The 17,964-nt window shown below is 42.2% G+C and overlaps 1 protein-coding gene across 1 annotated transcript in view; it reads left to right on the top strand.

Moving 5' to 3' along the window:
• The first annotated feature begins 3,197 nt into the window (after positions 1–3,197).
• TRPC5 (transient receptor potential cation channel subfamily C member 5) overlaps positions 3,198–17,964 on the top strand; it is a 73,873-nt gene continuing 59,106 nt past the window's right edge. Inside the window, exon 1 of the mRNA XM_064463375.1 lies at positions 3,198–3,588. Coding sequence (XP_064319445.1) covers positions 3,211–3,588 — 378 coding nt within the window. The 5' untranslated portion in view covers positions 3,198–3,210. The remainder of the gene's footprint in view (positions 3,589–17,964) is intronic.

The raw sequence follows: 17,964 nt of genomic DNA, 5'->3' as shown, positions 1-17,964 counted from the left end.
TGTTATTAGACAAAGTAATGTGGCTGGAAACCTTCCTTCCCCAAACCAGACAAGCTGTTTCTGCCAGGAATGGCTGATTTTCAGAGGCTAAAGCTCTCATTTCTGTGCCAGGCAACTTAGAAGTCGTGTCAGGCTGAAATGGCTTGAAGATTTGGAATAGTAGTTCAGGGAGAAGGGTGACCCAGATTGAGAGAGGTGATATAGTCCAAACTGAGTGGTAAGTCCTCTTCCCCTTATCTTGTGTAGTTTGTTGTGTGCTTCCCTTAGTTTTTTTACACCTGTTTGTGCTGCAGGTATCACTGTTGCGTTAGCCAGTCATTGTATATTGTCTGATGCATCTGCAGTCAGGCATAGACTGGAAAAAATTTTCCTTGCCCCAAATATTAAGTAGCAGAAAATGCCCCTCTGTGAAGAGAATTTGTATGGAAAACGTGCAACTTTGGGCTCTCTGCACAGATTAAAAAATTTTAATGTGACTATGTTTCTATTTTTGCTACTCTTCAAGTACTTCATTTGTTTCTTTTCTCTAGGCACCTATGAATGGCTTACTCCTTTTTGTACCTGGATTTCATCAATATTTTCATCATTTTTTAACTGTTAAGCAGGAGACAGTACCACTCTGGGACAAACAAGTTGTCTAGGATCTACAAACACTGTCTGTTTCTTTCACCAAGAAGGAAACCTGCCTCCAGGAGATTGGTGGTATTGGGAAGCGACAGCTAGAGAGCAGTGATCCTTGGGCTCATTCGCTCCATCCACATGTTTGACTGATGCTCTGGTTGCCAGTTTTGGAAGAGAAGGACATCAGGTTTGGAAGGTCCATCTGTAATTGTGCTGGATCTCAGGCTGAGGGGCGGCTCAACAGCTAAAGGTTTCGCTGAAATCTTCCATGTAATCCAGGCAGACATAGATTTGTTTTGATACTGCATACTATCGTTTCCAAACCCAGTCAGCAGTGTGTGTTTGTTAGGCTATGCAGATGATAGCATGAAAAGAATTCAGGGCAAGTCATTCACTTTGAGTCTTTCCTGCTTGGTTTTATTGCAGCTCCTTATGTACTTGAAGTATTAACAAAATGGTTTTTTGGACTGGGGTTGTACTGAGAGATGAGATCTCACTGAGAAGCTAAGATAGCTGAAGCTTTCTTTCTGCAAAATTGTTGGAAAGGGATCCAATTCTGGCATGATGTTTCATAAGGTGACATTTGTTATAACTCATTGCAAATGTTACTCACCATCTACAAAACATTCAATTAAACTGAAAAGCAGTGAAAAATATCCAGTTCCACTTTAGCAGCTGCACTTGTCAACAGAATCGCTCAGGTTTTTTGGAGCCAGCAGACTCCCCCCCGGAGACCTCCACACGGTGGCTACTGTCCTCTGCCACCAGTCCCACCTGTCAGTGTTCCCTGCTCCTTTGAGCTGGATTGTCACACGAGGGAAAAATTTCCTATCCCATTTGGGCTTGTCCTTACTTTCTGAAAGATCTCTTTGGTCCTTACTTGTTGTCAGACCTGTTCCACATTCTTTTGTGTTTTGTCAGTTTTTCAGCGGGAATTGGCTGGGCCCTGCAGGGATAACATTTTCAAAACAAAAAATGACCTGTGATGCTTAGTCCAATCAAAGTAGTTGGTTATACATGTAGTTTATTGAGACTTCAAGCTCCTAAGCCACTCGAGATTGTTCCTTAGTTCTAAAAGCCAACATATTTGTGATGGTTTCTATTCAGATCATAGGTCCTTTTGCCTCTAATGCCTTTGCGTGTCTTCAGGTTGAAGCATTATGTGCAGAGAGCTGTAACAAAAACTTTTCTCGTACTTGTAGGAAACCAGGATACTAAGAGAGCACAGTTTTTGAGATACCAAACTTGTTGTTACAGATCTGGCTCCCCAGGAAATTCGTAGATATAACTTCGCTGTGTGCTACAACCACCCACTATTTTGCAGTGTCAGCTGGGCTGGAGCTCAGATCCACCCACTCCAGCCGCTCCGGGCCCATTACACTGGAGCTGAAGGCAAAATGCAAATCGGCTCTGCTGAACACGGTTGCCTTATGGCATGCGGTGGGATGGTAAAAACAGAACCCATGGCGTCTCATTCCCGGTTCAGCACCTGAACCACGAGATCCTCCTTCTCATTATCTCTTTATCAAAACTTCTTCTTTCCCCTGGACAGGGAGCTGAAATGAAACAAAACTGGCTAATTTGCTGCAGAAAACCATTGAGCTTTGGGCAAGGAGATGGTATAAGTCATCCAATTAGTTATAGCTGCTGGTGTCCCCTGGTCCTGACTTCGTGTGGTTTATTGATGCCAAACAGAGGTAGATAAGCATCGCTCCTTTTTACCTTGCATGTGAATGCCTGTCCAGCCCATGTTTCCTATGACTTAAGTCACCTGCTAGGCTCTTTGAGCCATCAGAAGGAACAGTAATTCATTCAGGTTGCTACACTTGTTCCAGGGCAGGAACAGGTTCCTAGACCATAAACAACATCACTGCCTCTGGAGAGCAAGGGTGGCGGCTTTCTACATCAGCCTGTCTGTAGGTCCTATTTATAAATGAGGAGAGTGAGAAAATACATTTAAAAAATGCAAGCTTTAAAAATAAAACTGTGACCTAGCCAAAGAATAAACATTAGGGAAAAATCAAAACCTATTTTAAGAGATGGAAGCAGAGAAGCAGCAGCAAAAATAATCAAAATAAATATTATTACTGTAAATAGGAGGGTGTAGATCAGCAGCTCCCAGCACTGACAGTTCAGAGATGCTGAGGACATGGCTCAGCAGTGAAAAAGGAGGGGAGTGAAAGAAACACTGAGCAGGAAATAAAGCAAAGATGAGAAATCCACCTATTTGCACATGCAGTAGATTATCCATAAACAACAAGATCATGCTTCTGACCAGATAAAAGAAATCAATGGCATAGTGGTTAAACTGGATTTAAAAAATATACTGAGTGTCTACTGTTCTGCGAACCTCTTCAGAGCGGTAGTGTAACGTCTGTTTTTTCAGGTAGCCTTTTAATGTGGGGTTGCTCAGGGGGTGTTACCGTCACTGTCTGGAGAATAAAACAGCTTGAAAAGGGAATAGAAGCTTTTACCACGATGGACCTTTGGAAGATTGTCCCCTGTGAGGAACAGATAGGGGTTGCTTGTCTGTTTTGGCACTTACACATGCCTCTTCTTCCCCCCTAGGTTGCCCGGTCACTATGAACAATGGCCCAGCTATACTACAAAAAGGTAAACTATTCACCGTACAGAGATCGGATCCCGTTACAGATTGTGCGAGCGGAGGCAGAGCTCTCAGCGGAAGAGAAGGCCTACCTCAGCGCTGTGGAGAAGGGGGACTATGCCAGTGTGAAACATGCCTTGCAAGAGGCAGAGATCTACTACAACATCAACATTAACTGTATGGATCCTCTTGGTCGCAGTGCCCTTTTAATAGCCATAGAGAATGAAAATCTGGAGATCATGGAGTTGCTTTTGAGCCACAGTGTGTATGTGGGAGATGCTCTGCTGTATGCAATACGGAAAGAGGTGGTGGGAGCTGTGGAGTTGCTGCTGAATTACAGGAAGCCAAGTGGTGAAAAACAGGTTAGTTGAGTGTTCCAGTTCAGTTTTAAGCTATTATCCTGTGTTAGGAAAGTAGTACTGCACAGAGAGGTCTGTGCAGGAGTCACAAAACAAAGTCCTTAATGTAGGTCCATTGCTTTAGATGCCCAGAGCAGACGTGGGCAGACCTGTTGGGATGATAACTTTCCAGTCTGAGCAAACATGTTCTGCCTGACTTAAATACTCAGCATTTTCAGTTTCACTCAGTGTTTTTCAGTCTTACAGTGTTTGTGAACATGCTGATTTATAGGTTGACTTATAGACACGCACTTTGTAAAGGAATTTGGGGCTGTCTGAAGTTATATTACAATCTATAAATATGAACTATTGCCACGCTGTTGTGCTGATATTAAGTAGAATTGCTTTTCATAAGTAAATCCTGAAAACACACAAGCTTATAAATAACTGTAAGCAAGCAAACAGTCTGCTAGGTTTCAGTGCTTAGCCATAGTACAGACATATCATCTTGGACTCCATCTCCAGAGCGCTCTAGTTCAGAAATGCTGAGGCAGTACATAATGTTACAGCATGAGCAAAAGTACTTTATATCTGAGCAATGAACAACTCTGACTTGTGAGAAGGATCCTTAGCTACAAAGCCACCAGTAAATTACATAAGGATCTTTGTGAAAAAAGAGTCTGAATCCTGTCACTACAGGTGTCACATATCACACAGTCCCTAACTTTTCTTTTTTTTCTTTTTTGCTTCTTTTCATTTGAAGTACTCCTGCCAATAACTAGAATAGTTTATATAAACTATATATTACTGACCACTGAGAGTTTTTGCATGTTCACTGCCAGAAAAGAGCATTTAAACCTTGGATAATCCTTATATATCAAGCCTCGTTTTGAAGTCTACCTGGACACATCCCTCTGTGTGTGAAAATTATCAATACCAGTCAATCATAGAAGAAAATGTTTTCAGTGGATAGGCCCCTTAGGGCACAGTTTTTCAATAGTGATTTTATGTAGCCAAAGCAAACAATAACAATCAGCTTAGTACTTAGAAATGGCAGCATTCTGCAGGCTGTGGCAATGTGATTCTAATGTGTGGTTTAAGCACTAGAGAGATGGAGAATCAGACCTAAAAATTTAAACGTTAGTACTAGGTTTTAGTCTGGCAAAAGGTAAGCAGCAAAATATGGACCACACGTGGGGAATGAGCCATTTTTTTCTTGGTCTTCTGGAAAGTTTGACCATCCTATAGACCAACAGGACAGAAAGTAGAATAGAAGAAGTTTTTTTCAGCAGCATGAGAAACTGCCAGTAATTATTGGAGGTTGATGACAAGTTTCTCCTGAAATGTCATGGAAATCAAGTGATGGGATTCATGTGGATTTCTGTAATATCTCTTGAATACCAAAACTTGTGTCCACTCAGAATCACAGCCTTGCTGGCTTAACTGGACAGAGACAGAGGTCTGGGAAGTAAGGTTGATAAGCAATAAGCCGCTGAAATTCAGCTCCAACGTATCTAGTTCAGTGATACGTTTCATAGTAGGTCTGTTTCATTTTTCGTTATCTCTATGCCAGTGTGCAGCTATCCTTCTGTAGCTAGGTTTGTGTCTGCTGCGAAGTTTACAACTTGAAGGAGAACATGTGTGTGGGAGAAGAGATGCAGTGCCAGTTTCAGCTTTATTTACAAGGTTTGTTACAAGACCAGATTTCATCAGTACATTTTAGACTAGTGCTGGCTTGATGCAAGATCCTATGTGCAAACTAGGATTAACTTCCCTGGCTGTGGTTCAGGCTTATCTGTAGACTGCAGAAAGTGTTTGCTGGTAGAGGGCTGCAGGACTGGACTTCCATTTTATCAGTTTCACTGGTTGTTCATGCAATGATGGTAATTAACATTTATTTCATGTATAGTAATATAACGTTAAATGGGAAGAAGTGCTTTGTTAAGCAAAATTGGGACAAAGTTGGTTAGCTTGTCAAATCACAAAGCTAATATAGGAGGGGTTTCTGAATGCAAGTTTCTTATGCTAATTCCACAGCACTATTGATATGTGTTCAGTAATTATATTTGCTGGACTTTCTCAGAAAGTCCTTTGGGAATCCTGTACCTAATTGCTTTCACAAAAAGCACATGATAAATCAGATTAGCACAGCTTTGTCCTGATCAGCTACCTATGTGTTCTAAAACATATAGAAAACCTGCTTTTTTCGGTTGAGTAGTAGCAAAAACTCACACTTCATGGAACAGTCTCTGTCTGGCTGAGAAATCTGTAAGAGAGTATCACATCACTCCTTATATATAAGGTTTAGTATAACCTATTCATTAAATGTACACCAGGTTCAGTTTGCCTGAGCAAACCCATGTGAAGGCAGCTCCTTGAGACACGTGTAGCAGCCTGTTTCCGATTAGGGCTGTCTGTTTGTCTTGCTGCACTTGGACAAAGGTGCAGAAGCAGCTTCTTCTGATTGCTCTCTCTTAAATGTTCAATGCGTCGCCTTCGTTATTCTGAGTCTGGAGTCTGTGAAAACCTGTTAGTTCCCATTTTCCAGCTGTTTGCCTCTGAGAGATTATTATTTGACTCTGTCCCAAAGTCTTGTTTCCCTAACTGCCAGGCATGAAGAGCTGCTCCTATTTGCGTCTGTTCACGTCAGCTCAGTTAATTGTTGTCTTTGCATCTCAAAAGCAGCTGAGTAGCATCATTCAGCATAATCCATTTTATGAGCATGTATCTTTGCTCATTCCCACCACCATATCATCGTACCACAATCCTGACCGAAAATGTTACAGGTTGCATTATACCAGGCTCTTGTGAGGTTACAGTGACTGTATCTAGTTAGCAAAAGATAGACCCAAAACAAGGTAGAAAACCGTGGCCCCTTACAGACTTGATCTGCAAAGCAGCTTTGCCCCCAGCCACTGAGTCTCTAACAGGTCACGTGTCCTGGGCACTCCATTCCTGTCTCTTGAGAGCTGCCCAAGGCGAAGAGCTCTGCTGCTTTTCCCCTGTATGATGACCTTTCCAGGGAGCAGAAGTAAAAAAAAATTTCAAATATAGGAAGTGGCCTTTGTTGCATTCCTTATGTGAAAGAATCAGGGTCTCATTCACAATGTAAGGGTCAGGGAGATATGGATGAAGAGATCAGACAGCAGAGATGCTTATGTCCTGTTATTAGGTGAACACAGGGAGTCATTATTCTGCAAACATTTGCTAGACTGCTGTTTAAGCGCCATTTACTGAAAATACCATGACAATGGCAGAGGTAAGTCATAGCCAGTAACTATAACAACACGCTTCGCTCGCGCTGCAGCCGTGTGTGCGCGTAAGGGCTGTCTCAGGAGGGGAAGAAATTACTCTACACGTGGGGCGTATGAGAGCAAGGAGCATGAACCACCTCTCTCTAAAGGCTGCTGCAAAGCACATGATAGATGAGTGTGCTGAACAGTGATATGTTCAAGCAGATGTATTTCCATTTAGGTTTACCTCTAAGCAAGGTACATGGGTTATTTTAAGAACTTAGCATTTGTCCTCAAAGCTGTTCTGCCCTGTCCTGACAACTTACAGCCATGGTTTTGTGTACTGCTCTGTGCATCTCTTGATAAAGCTGGGAAGAAGACTTCACCAGGTACAGCCAGAATAACTCTGTGGCTAATAAAGTTAAAGCTGTTTTGAAAGATACTGTCACCTACGGGAGATTTTGCATTCATGAGAGAATAATCACGGTGCAAGCACCTGCCTTTTGCCACCATGGGAAGACCATAGAGGTGTGCTGGTGTGCTTCACCCTCTGCAAAGAGTAAAGTCCAGGCTTTAAAAGACTCACTCTCTTCTTCAGATCAGAGCTAACCTCTCCACAAATATGCCACACCATACTCTGGTTGTCTGTGCACAGGACAGGCCTGATACATACAATGGGAAAACAAGACTTTGTGCGCTATTCTATCGGTACACGTCAAAACCAGAGATCTGGCTGGGGCCCTGTGGGGTTGGAATTAACAGGGAAATTGAAATTACTTCTTCCTATTTTTTGATTCAGTTCTACCATAGGAGCAAGGGAATGTACATATGAAAGCTGTTGAACAAATTCTCTTTTCCAGGAAAATCTTCTGTCTCCAAACCTATTGGACCTTTAAGTTTTGGGATTTTTTCCTAAAAGTCGTATCAGAAATTTTTTTTACTCTACAAGCATCAGTACAGTGGGTTATGTTTTCAGCCAGGCTGGATTCTGCACCTAAGCTGCCCCAGCAAAGAGGAGGAAGTATATGTCTGAAAACTCACATTTTCCTACATATTTGATTCACTTTCAATTTATCATTAGTAACAGTTGTATTTCCAGACATTTTGAAGCTTACTGAAATCAGTACAAATTTTCTCTTTGACTCCAGATGAGATCTTCAGGGGCATTTTCTTAATAGCCTCTTGTGTGAATTCTGTGGAGTGGTCCCAGTTCTCCACTAAATATGCATCACAGCTCGCAGAGTAGCGCTCACAGTTTGCACAGATCTCGCATCATTTTTTGCCTTGCTACAGTGGATGCGTTTGCAGCGCATCAGACAAGCCCTCCTTCCGTTCTTTAAAAAGCTGTAATCAGTCATCTGAATTACTACACGTTCATGGTGTAGCCATAAGCACCTTTATGGGTAGCTGTTTTCTTCACAACAATCAGAGCTGACATCGAATGTTTACATAAGGATGATACTAGCATCTCTCTGGTATCTGCCAAAATTAGCAATTTGCTCATGCAGATGGCTCCAAATTAATCTGGTTCACAGATGGGACTAAAAATGCAATTCCTCAATAAGGAGAATAAAAAGAAAAGGGATCTTGGTATTTGTGTCTGTGATTGATTTTTTCGATGGTCCGAAGGCCTTCTGAATCAGTGAGATCTCAACAGATACCAATCCCTATGTCTTCCGAAAGAAGGAGCTTTACAGAAATAAATCCTGGAAGAGTATGGTTGCAAAGGGGAAACTATAGAGAATAAAAGGCAAGTTTTCAGTCTTAGCTGCTAATCCTCAGATATCTGCTGGTGGAAGGTTGATGCACTTGATAGTATTAGAGAACTTAAAATTTGACCTCAAAAACTCACTTTCAGATGAGCTGATGAGTGAAAATCTGCCTTAATATTTGTGTAAATATCTTAGATCAACGGCCTAGAGACAAGCTTTTGTGAACCAGAAATTATATGTTGCCTTAAACCATTTTATTCTTGCCCAAATCCAGTGACTTTCTTGATACAATGTGGTTTAGCTTAATTTTCCTACTCACATAGGGTTCGTTGTCCTGTGTGCAGAGTCCAGTGCAAAGTTTAGCTCTTTCCACCAGCCACTCTTGATTTCTGCAGACTTGCTGATTCCTTTTAGATGTACAAGCTCATTGCTAGCATTGTCAGCCCAGTGCCATCACTGACGGGACTTTTTAAGCCCAAGGAAGCTGTCAGATATCTCATGACATGAAAGCTAGATTCTGCAGGGAATTGGAAAGAGAAGAGTTTTAGAAGCAGCTGGTGTTCCTCATGCCCTCGGTGAAGTGGGTACTGTGGATCTGTCTCACCTGCAGGCAAAGTGCACAGAGGTACCCTGTGGCAGGACCTGAGGATCTGGGGTTTGTAGCTGTGAGAAATATTATCCTGTTTCCGTCAGTAAAAGGTTTATCTTTCTTTCAGAGGTGAAGCGGGAGGCTTGTGGCCTTCCCAGCTAAGACCGCTAAGCTTTGCAGCACTAGCTGCTAACCCATAAGCTGAGGATGGATGTGGGGAGATCGCTCACATAAGAGGTGAACAAAGAAGCCGTGCTTATGTGGTGGTAATAGATATTCTGGGTGCATGCACTGTCTTCTTCTGGAACATCACAGCCAAGGCCAGTCCCAGCAAGCATGGAGCTTTACAAAGGTGCAAAGTACAACCGAGTGATCAGAGCAAGCCCAAAGTGCAAGTGAATCTGTGTAGCCCTTCTGCAGTGTTAACCTTTGCATACCAGCAGTATTTGTGTTCTTCCTTGAGTTTCAAAAGGTCAGCTAATTCAAGAAGGTGTTGCTGAAACCTGGGCATCTGTGTCAAGGAAGTCTACAGGCATGGCCTGTTCTCATGTAGTTCTTGCTATTGAACACAGTAACAGAGAGGGTAACAGGCTGATTGGTATGACTCAGTACAGATGCTGTGCCCTTTGGTGTGACTCAAACCAGCCATTTCCATGTTAATATGAGAGGTCCAAAGTGAAAAGGGAAGGCTGAACCTGGTTAGATATGCTTTGAGCAAGAGCAAGTTCTGAAGAATAGAAGCAGTTGAGAAAAACTGGCCACAAATTCTCAGTATGAAAATATTTGAAAGGCACAATAAGGAAGAAAGATTGTGTCTGAAAACAGAAAACTAGCTGTTACTGCTCCAAAGCCTAATGGCTCTGCTAGCATCCAAGCTTTTCATTATTTTTATTGATGCAGTAATAATTCACATCTATAGTTAACGTGCCTTTGACATTGGCGGCTGCCTTCAAAATGAATTCCATCTAATTAAACTAAACAACAGAGGAATCAAAGACCACTTCAGTTAATGATTACAGTTGACTGGGAATTTCTTTCCTCCCGCCCCACTGCCTTCCTCCCAAATAATTTTAAATCTATGAGAAGGAGGTGTGAGGCAAAATGAAGAACTCGGGTGTTGTGTTGGATAGAGCTAATGAGTAGCATCAGGTCTAGGGCTCGCAGGCTGAAGTGCCCGCTACCAGGCATCCGACCCAGGCAAATAAGACACCAGCTTCTTCACCTGGGCCAGCATAAAGTCTGTTATTAGTTCGTAAGAGAGCTGCTAGGGTCAGGCCAAGAACTGCATCACAGCATGCACAAACATGTTGTGCTTCTAATTTAACATACAGACAGGTGGAGAAATTGGGAATGCACTGTTACATGAGATGCTTCCCAGGGAATTATCTTTATTAGTTTGTGGGAGTGATCTTAGCACTTGCCTGTGTTCGGCACACGGTACAGTGTGTTTTCGGTCAGGAGTGATGGGTGCATGGGTTTCAGCTGGGTGGGCTGCCTGTAACAAGCTATTTGTAGGGGAAAAAAATCCTGTTTGTGTTCCTCCAGAAGTAAACTTTTGGTCTCTCTGTAGATCTGTTGATTAAGGTGTTAAGTTTCAAAAAAAACATATACATGCCTATTACTGGCCACCCTTTGCTCATAAGCCCCAGTTACAGCATTAGCTGTCCCCTGACATCACATAACACATGTTTTTGCCTCTGGTGTGAACGACTTCCGAAACCCAGCAGGGGCTATCTAGATTCACTGACAGAAAATATGCAGGAGAGTCTGCCTGGTGCAATAGTTGCAACACATTTTCTAAGGAAAGCTTCTTTGTATGGGGAAATTGAACAAATTACAGGCTCTCCCGAAACAAAGCTCTCGGATCTATAAAGAACTGCAGGGTGGTTTAGTAGGAGTCCCCTAGTCCTTATCTGGCTGTTGAGTAGAGCAGTGCTTGAGTTTGCAAAGTAGGGTGGCACCTTTATGGCTTTTTTATCCCTGCGACAGGCAGTCTTTTGGTGGCAAGGAGAGGGAGAATCAAAAAGGCATAGACTGAGAACAACATTCGCTCTGCTCGTCTCCGCATTGTTAGAGCAAGGGAACGCTGTAATCCAAGGTCTGTGCTCTTGCATTGCGTTGGGAGAGCATGTTGGAAAACTGCTCAAGCCTGCAAGAGGCTCAGGGTCACGTGCATCGTTGGTACATAATTTGTGGCAGTGCAAGAGGGCTTGTGTGCTCCACTTAAATACTCCTCAGGCAGACAGATGATGAGTTAGAGGCAGTCTCTGAAGCATGAGGGGGATGTCATTAGCTAGATGTTATGAACTACCTAGAATTAAGAAATAACAAAGGAAGCGACTCCCTGAGTAGTAGTAAAGGAAGACCACAACCACACATATTTTATTCTCATGTGACTCCCTGCCACCTGTCTACATTGTCCTTTCTCTGCTATCACAAACTTTGGGGGCTTTTCAGAAGCCACAGTGTCATCTTGGTTAGCGTAATAACAACACCAAAAGCCCAGCTTAATAGTCAAAATGGGGAGAAACGCAGCCTCCTGCTTTGTGAGCGTCAGGGTGTGTTCTGTGCAATACCATGCAGCGCTGGGCTGGCACCAGAGGCAGTCACTCGATCCTCTCTGAGATGCTGTCTTACGATCGAATCTGATTCTTTTGGTTTTTTTTGAAGGAGTACAATTGAATAGGAGCACAACCCCACATCTCCCAAGCAAAAAGCCCTCCCTTTCCAAGCTCTGTTAGCAACATGTTACCTCACCTAAGCTTAGTGAAACATCTCTCATCCGCACACAGTAATAAATTACGGGAAATAGGGACATTTTATGTACAAAGATGACATAAAAGGCTATAGATAGCATGATTATTAGCCTACATTAGCACATCTTGTCCTTGTTACCACTAAGAACGGAAAATACAGAGACCAAATAAAATGAATTAAAAAGCTGGACAACTCTTCCCTCCCAGAATAAATCCTGGAAAATGTTAGAAAAAGAGGAGTCATAAAACAAAGATTACCTTGAAGACAAAGCCTGCAAATTTCCAGCTAACCACAGACTGTCTCTGTGTCAGCATGCTTGGGATCAGGGGAAACCTAACCCATAAAATGAAAAAATATCTAAGGTGCAGCAATGTTCCAAGGCCTTTAGAGGTGTTAAGAAATGTACGGGACTGGATTAAGTAAGCTCTTCAACAAAATAAATTTCCAATCTTAAAAACAACATTAAAAATTGTTAGGGTTTAGTCTTTATTTTTTTTTATCCAAAATAGCTGCTTCTATCCCAGAGTAACTCTCAAAATAGTGATAAAGAAAGGTGAAGAAATGAACAAACAGCATTTTATGTTTCCAAAAAGGGAGAAAACCTGGCTTAAGGCATATAAGCCTATCCAAACATCAGGAGAAAATTCAGTTTAGTCGCATGTGAGCAATACTAGACTTAGCCCTGAGTTGGTTTCAGAGGGTCTCAGGAAACAGATCTAGCAAGCAGCCGGATTGTAAGTGCGTGTCTGCATTTTGGCAAGGCTTTGGTAGGTCCATAATGTGCTGTGAGCCAGGTTCTGATGGCAGTTACACCACTTTTTCTCTAGCGGCTTCGTTGAGGCCTGGATTTGTAATAGTCCTGAACTGTTGTCCCTTGTTTGCTTTAATTGGGACAAGTGTCATTATTCAGCTAGCCCCAGGCTGCGGTAGTGTGTGATAAAACCAAACTTCATTTGATAGTTGGTCATATCATAGACATAATGTGGCATAACATATAAGTTGTGACTACAATAAACTTCTCGGCCATTCTTACACAGATGAGAAGTCATAACCAGGAGAGGGTGCAATTGCTCACGGCACAACACTGGTCCTGTTTCTCTAGACAAGGGTAGGCACCCGCCAACCCCTCTTCAGCTGGATTCAGTAGTTCTTAGCTGGAGCAATACACAGGAATTCAGGGCAAAGCAGACCTCAAGACTGCATTTCATTTAAATACAAGAGGTTCAAACGCAAGCTAACTCTAACAGTGTCCCTCTGTGACTTGGAGAATGAACTCCCCACTGACTGCACTTTCTTCGTTTCATCATCGAGTGCCTCATCTTATTTCCTCCACCCACATCAGAAAGGGAGAGTGGCTTAGAGGAGAGAGTGCTCTGTCTGGAATAAGTTGCCACAGGCCATTTAAATGCATATTTGCAAAATCCTTTCCTTTTGAAGGCTTCTCTCTGGATTCCTCTTTTTTAATCCCCCACAAAAGAGGAGTTATTATGTAGCATCAACCACAAGTGGTGACATCTTTGAACAATCTTTCTGGCTGTGCTGCATTTCCTAAACACATGGCTGAACACAACAAACTGATGCAGTTCTGCCACTGTCAAATGCATTAGGTTTCAGTGTAGCTCTGAAAACTAACCCCTTGTTCTGCCTCAATTTTTAAACACATGGATAAGAAGCCAAATTAAAACTTGAAGAATCTAGAGCAGATATATCTGGATTAATGTATTTTGCTTTTGTTTATTGGTTGCAGAGAGAGAAATTTGGTTTACAAGTATCACAAATTATTTTTTCACATTATTTCAGCAGTAATGCATTATATCATGCTATTTTTTTATTCAAAGATACCTATTTCAGTGTTAATATATACCATATAGCAACCTTGTATCAGCATTTGGCTTTCTACAAAGCACGAAGTGGTACTAATTTTCTTTGTTTCGCAGTATTAGTCTGAGGGGCAGAGACTTTATTTGACTCTACCGGCAGGTAAGTCACTGTGCAGATTTTAGACCAGAAGGAGCCTTTTTTTCAGCTGGATATTCTGGGACAACTGTATTGAAATAATTTGAATACTTCAATAACAACAGCAGAGCTCGCCCAAAAGTACATCTACAACCACATGTGCTTTATGCCAGAGTTACGAACTCGTTCATAATGAGTACAAAAGCCCTGAAAGAACATTACTTTTTTGTTATCAGTTTGTGTCATTCATTATATTTCATTAGCCAAATTACATCATTTCATTCAATGAATTCCTCTTTAGAGAAAAACCAACCTCTCTATTAATAAAGATACTGTCATCACTCTGATACGAGATGTCTCTCAAGGCATCTCTGATTAAGATATTCAGTTATTGAAAGTGGCACCACTGCATCACCTAAAACGAATGCTTAAACTTATAGAAGCGTGCGACATTTTTCCAGAGTTCCACATAAGGAAACAAATACCCATGGGGTTCTGTCAATGAAAGAATTTGTTTATGAGTTTAGGCAAGGAGCAGGATTCAGTTGGTCATGCCAGTCACAATATGTTTTTTTTCAAGACAAGTTTGCTGGCAACATGGCCGATCTGCAGTCTAGCACCACTGACTCTGTCTCTCGTTCTCTATTTATAGAGCTGCAGCTAGAAGTACCACAGGACTGCAACTCTGAGCAAAATCAGAGTCACTGCTAAAGCTCCTTTGTCCGCTGAGCCTTGCGCTAAATTGATGTAGTGTAAAACCTCCTTTTTAGAATGACAGAAATTGGCTGCGCCTGTCACCATGCTTGTGAACGGCCTATGCGCTTCCCCCATAGGGCTCCATGCAGGAAAGCAAACTAGAAATAGGAAATCCTTGCTCAATAAGTTACCCAAGCTTCCATTTCTGAGAGTTACGTTTGAAGTTTTCCAGGGAGGTTGCACGAGTTTGTTTTGCTTAGTAAAACATTGTTTTGGCAATTGGGAAATCTTTTATAACATATAGTTGTATCAAAAAGTTATGCAAGCTGAAAATAAGGCAGATTAATATATTTACCGTTTGTCATGGTTATACTTACAATCTACGATGCTGGTCCAGGTGAGGTGCTAGTTTATGGAATGGAGATGGCTTGAAAATGTGGGAATTCTGCCTGTAACAGGTAAAAGTATTATTAGTTATCTTCAAACAAAATCGGCAGCATTCTCAATGCCAGACCAGATGCATATTTAGGCTGTCTTTGACCCAAGAAGCTTCCAGTTAGAGATTAACAAAATAAGAAAGTGAAGGATTGTGTGGTTAGGCTTTTGCTGTACTTTCTGGATATTCTCTTTTCAGTTTAGGTCTGAAGCACTGAAGGGTTACCTGCGGAGACTGCAGCTGTGAGCACCAGAGAGGGTGAACACTGAGGGACCTGAACTTGAAGGGAGACTAATGTCTGGTAGGGTTACCAGACCATAATCAGGACGACTGTCAATACAGAGGGGTGGAAAAGCGTAAGACATGGAGAAAGGAACAGAAAACCACCCCCAAATAGTCACTAGACAGAACCAGGCTCTTTCCTCAGAGTTCAAGATTTTGCACTTAACTGGCAAGTTCCTTTGCTGCAGAACAGCTGTTTTTTCACCTAGTTGTCTTTTTTATATGCATAGATAGATGACAGATGCTGTGGAAACATTATAGCTTGCTTTGAAATCTTCTGGTGTTTAAACATGGATATTATGTTCCAGGGTCCATAAAAGACAAAAGATGCATTCATATTGGTCTTTAGTTTGGTTGAGGAGTGTGCTTTTGAGGTGTATCTCCTTAACCTTCCCATTTACTGCTCTTTGGTTCACATTGCTGAGCCATCTCAGACACCTTGGGCTGGACTGCTTTTACACATTAAACCAGAGGATGTGCTCCAGGGGCACTCAGATACCAGACTAGATTAAGTCCAAAGTAAAAATCCTCAAAGACCTGCAACAAGGCCATTGGGTCTTCAGTGCCAGGGTTTTTTTTTTTTTTGCCCTGTAGTTCTGCTCCTCTTACTCTGTACCGGTTACTAACATGAGCAGAGATTCCTGCTCTTCCTATCCAGAGCTTCTTTCCAGCTGTGCACTATTTACTGGAAAACTTGTTTTTCCGTTCAGAAGAGGCCCTAGCTGTACTGAACAGTGTTTTTATGTGAGCAAATCCTCCATTTTCTTCTCCTATAATGAATGAAGCTTGTTTCTCCCCACGCCTTTATTTAAAAAGGAGATTTTTCACTTGCTGCAGTGTTGTTCAGGGAAGGGGTGGTACAGTGCTAAGCAGCCTACCTTTATGAGGATTAAGTCTAGAAAGATGGTAACAAGCATTCAATCACATGTTGTTAATGGTATCATTAATTTCTTAAGCGAACATTACCAAGATGAAATATGGACAAGGCACATGCTCCTATGCAAGTAGTGACAATAAGGTTCTGAAGGACTCAGCTTAACAGCTTGTGTCAGGTGATGAGGTTAATGGAAAAGAATTTGTTATTCAGGTCACTTAATGAAAATAACCTTGGAAGAGCTTAGCAGAGCCCTTGGGATAGAATAATTTATTCCTCTTCTGCTTCCATCACTGTAAGTTAACCCAAGACTTAGAAGAAGCTGATCTAAACGTGATCTCAACCTGTCACAGTAGTGCAGGAGAAACATCAGCAATTACAATGCATTGGTGTAATCTCTGCTGCCCCTCCAGTGATAGTAGGTAGAATAGGGCCTTCAGAGCAAAGGCTTGCTTTGCATAGCCCCATCTGTAAAACAGGACAGTTTGTTAAGATGCAGGTTATCAAAACACTGTGCAAGACGACAACAAAAAAATTCACCCCAAGACATACAACTTTTAACCAACACATGGTCTTTGGACCAGCCAGGCATAGAAAAGAGAGGCTGCAGCAGCCATCGTTTACACTATTCCTCTTCTGGGTTTTGGTTGCTTGTTTCGCTGCTCAGCTGTAATCAGAAATAAGCTTCAGCTCCTGTGATTTGACGCCTTAGACTGTTCTGCTCCTGGACCCTAGGGAGCCTCTATGTCTCCGCACCACCATTTCGCTTCTTATCCCTTAATTAAACATACTGCAAGCTGCCCAGGAAAACATGTCTTCCATGCAGCGGCTGCCTGAGACCTAACAAAGTAGTGCTCCGTTTTTGGGGTGAGGGCTTGCGATTTAAGCCAGAATAAGGGATGGGAGAGCATTTGATAGGTACCCCTGATTTGTTCCCAAATCTTGGGGCAACCATTTTTAGCGCTAGATCTGGATTTAGAAAGCCTCAGGAGTAGACAGAAGCAGACAAGATTAGCACTATCTCCACCTATAACATTACTACCTGGTCTGCAAGTGCCCATTTCATATTTTAAGCAACATGAATACCTCATCTGTGTAAAGCTCAAAATCCTTTTCACAGCCCAGGGTACAATAGCTTCCATATAGAAAAACAAGATTAAACTTGACAGTAATAGGAGTGATAGAGGGGGGAAGCATTCTTCCTTTGAGGCAGAGGCTGTGAATACAGCAGCCAGTGACTGACTGAAAAAGGAGGGGAAGAAAGATAAACGCAGATATTCAAGCATCAGGGCTTAAAAAGATGCTTCTGAGAGAGAAAAAAAAAACCGCAAACAACCCATACCTTTCTCCTGACATTTAACAAACTACCTAAATGAGCTAAGCAAAGGAAAAGACAGAAAGTCAAAGACTTTACAAAGAGAACTGCTTTCAGCTGTTTGTTATTAGATATCTTAAAATGCATTTATCCAACCTGGCTCAGAGACACCAGGTCCTCCATAACCCACAGCCAATCTTCACTACCATTCTCTCTTTTTTCCCCATGAGCCATATTTATAGGCTCCCTCCTGGCTGCCTCTGTAGGGACCAGCCTTGTTTGCAAATCCTCTTTATACCTGTGTGTCTCCTCATGTGCCACATTGAGGGTAGCAGACTTATATTATTCTCAACAATACCTCTAGCCACCCAGTAAGCCCTGCTCCAGTAAATAATCCTGCATTTCAGCGTGCTGCCAACCTTTGGGAGAGTGCTGGGTATTGTGAGCAGGCTCTGTCCTGCTGTCGGCTGGGTTATGTAGAGGTTTAGCGATCAACTACAGCCCAGGAGTCTTTAGCTCTTTAGTTCTATAGAGGCACTTAACTCCCAGG

Source organism: Phalacrocorax carbo, chromosome 11 (assembly GCF_963921805.1).
Source record: "Phalacrocorax carbo chromosome 11, bPhaCar2.1, whole genome shotgun sequence".
NCBI lineage: Eukaryota > Metazoa > Chordata > Aves > Suliformes > Phalacrocoracidae > Phalacrocorax > Phalacrocorax carbo.
This window is presented reverse-complemented; position numbering and strand designations above follow the sequence as displayed.